The 2,409-nt window shown below is 45.9% G+C and overlaps 1 protein-coding gene across 1 annotated transcript; it reads left to right on the plus strand.

Annotated features, from left to right (window-relative positions):
• Positions 1-256: 256 nt before the first annotated feature.
• On the plus strand, positions 257-1,468 carry LOC110901857. Its single transcript, XM_022148628.1, has one exon. The coding sequence runs from the start codon at positions 257-259 to the stop codon at positions 1,466-1,468; it is 1,212 nt and encodes a 403-aa protein (XP_022004320.1).
• The last annotated feature ends 941 nt before the right edge of the window (positions 1,469-2,409 follow it).

Raw genomic sequence — 2,409 nt, forward strand, 5'->3', positions numbered from 1 at the left:
TACCCTTTTATCAGCACTATGCGTAACTGCGTAAAGAAGCAAGAATTCAAATGGACGCCAGAGGCAGAAACCGCATTCCAGAAGATGAAAGAATGTTTGATAAAGCTCTCTACTCTGACCGCGCCGTTTGAAAAGGAACCACTCATCCTGTACTTGTCCTCTTCGGACAAGGCAGTTGGGTCGGTATTATTGGTGGAGAACTCCAATATATTACGTCAGTAGGGTGCTTACTGATCCAGAAACGAGATATTCAACAATGGAAAAGTTGGTACTTGCGCTGCTACACGCCTCTAGAAGGTTGCGCAGATACTTTACAGGGCTCGTGATCACAGTACTCACCAACTTTCACATCGGCACTATCCTACAAAAGCCAGAAACGTCAGGGCGCCTAGCAAAGTGGGTAATCGAGTTGGGGGGCCACAATATTCTATACAGGTCGCGCCTAACTATCAAGGCTCAAGTCCTAGCGGACTTCATCACAGAAGTCCCAGTGGATAAAATCAAAGATTGCGAAGTGGTGGATACTCCCATTAAGGATACACCAGACGGGTTGTGGCTGCTATACACTGATGGGGCCTCAAACGAAGATGGCGCAGGAGCCGGGTTGCGCCTTGTTAGCCCCGAGAAACATGAATTTACATACGCCATCAAGTTGGATTTCAAGAATACCAACAATGAGGCGGAATATGAAGCATTCTTGGCAGGCCTGCGCCTCGCCATCAAGATGGGAGCCCAAAACTTACAAGCTCATGTTGACTCATTGCTAATATCAACTCAAGTCAATGGATTGTATGATGCGAAAGGTGAAGTTATGGCTTTGTATTTGGACCAGGCGAAAGAATTACTCCAACAATTCAAGCCATACAAGGTAGTTCACATCAATCGCTCAGAAAACAAACCAGCAGACGCCTTGAGCAAGCTCGTTTCAACCTCTTTTCAACATCTCGCCAAAGATGTAAGGATTGAAGTACTCAAAAACCCGTCAGTTCTGCTGCGTCAAGTAAATGTGATCGAGATAGGGCAGCCATCTTGGATGACCCCTATCATTCAGTACTTGCAAGAAGGACTACTCCCTGATAACAAAGCAGAGGCAAGGAAGATACAGAACAAGGCCCTGCATTATGAGATGAATGGAGGTATCTTGTACCAAAGATCCTTCTTGGGGCCACTTCTGCGCTGTGTTGACCCCCAAGATGCAAATTACTTGATCAAGGAGATTCACGAAGGAATCTGCGGCATCCATGCAGGCCCACGCATGGTCGTCGCGAAAATAATGAACGCTGGTTACTATTGGCCAGGGATGCACGTTGACGTCCTAAAGGAATTACGCAAATGCGACTCCTGTCAAAGGCACGCTCCTAAGACCCTACGCCCAAAGAATGACCTCATTCCTGTGTCCACTGCATGGCCTTTCCAGCAGTGGGGAATCGATATGGTGGGACCCTTCCCGGACGTCCTGGCGCTGTGAAGTTCATAATCGTTGCCGTCGATTATTTCACCAAGTAGGTGGAGGCGAAAGCACTCACTTCAACAACTGCAATGATGGTGCGCAAGTTCATCTGGGAACACATCATTTGCAGGTTTGGTCTCCCACTCAAAATTGTAACTGATAACGGCACCAACTTTGCTTCTGAAGACCTTCAAAAGTGGATGAAAGAGATGAATATCGAACACACTTTCTCATCTGTTGCGCATCCTCAGGACAACGGACAAGTAGAAAGTGTTAACAAGAGTATCGTTGAAGGGATAAAAGCCCGACTGGGCACAAAGATAAGAGGTTGGGTAGATGAGCTCCCGAGCATCCTGTGGGCTCATCGAACCATGCCGAAAATAAGCACTGGCGAAACCCCTTTCAGCCTATTCTATGGCTCATAGGCGGTTATCCCAGCTGAAATCGGCCTGCCTTCGCCTCGCTTGAAAACAGTCAACACAATCGATAACGAGCCAGTGCGTCGTCTTGACTTGGATTTACTCGAAGAAAGGCGCGAAATTGCGCGAATTAAAGAGGCCAAGTACAAGACACAACTAGAAAGGTATTACAATGCAAGAGTGCGCATTTGTAGCTTCACTCCAGGAGAGTATGTCTTCAGAGACAATGAAGCTTCAAACGTCGAACGCCCAGGAAAACTAGCACCAAATGGGAAGGCCCATACTTAATATACGAGGTGCTAGGTGTAACACCCCGTGTTTTCGAATGTCAAAGTCAAAGTCCAAGTCAAGTTTGACTTCTTGACTGTAAATAGTCTATTTTATGTTTTGTATTATGTGGAGTAAGTGTTGTCAATCAAAGGAATCGAAGTAATCGAATGTTTAATCGACGCGAAACGCTTTACGACTGTGAATAGTAGGAAGTAACAATGCGATAAAGTTAATCAATCAATAATCAAGCTAATCGAATCATCTATCAAA

This window comes from Helianthus annuus, chromosome 13 (genome assembly GCF_002127325.2).
Source record: "Helianthus annuus cultivar XRQ/B chromosome 13, HanXRQr2.0-SUNRISE, whole genome shotgun sequence".
Lineage (NCBI taxonomy): Eukaryota > Viridiplantae > Streptophyta > Magnoliopsida > Asterales > Asteraceae > Helianthus > Helianthus annuus.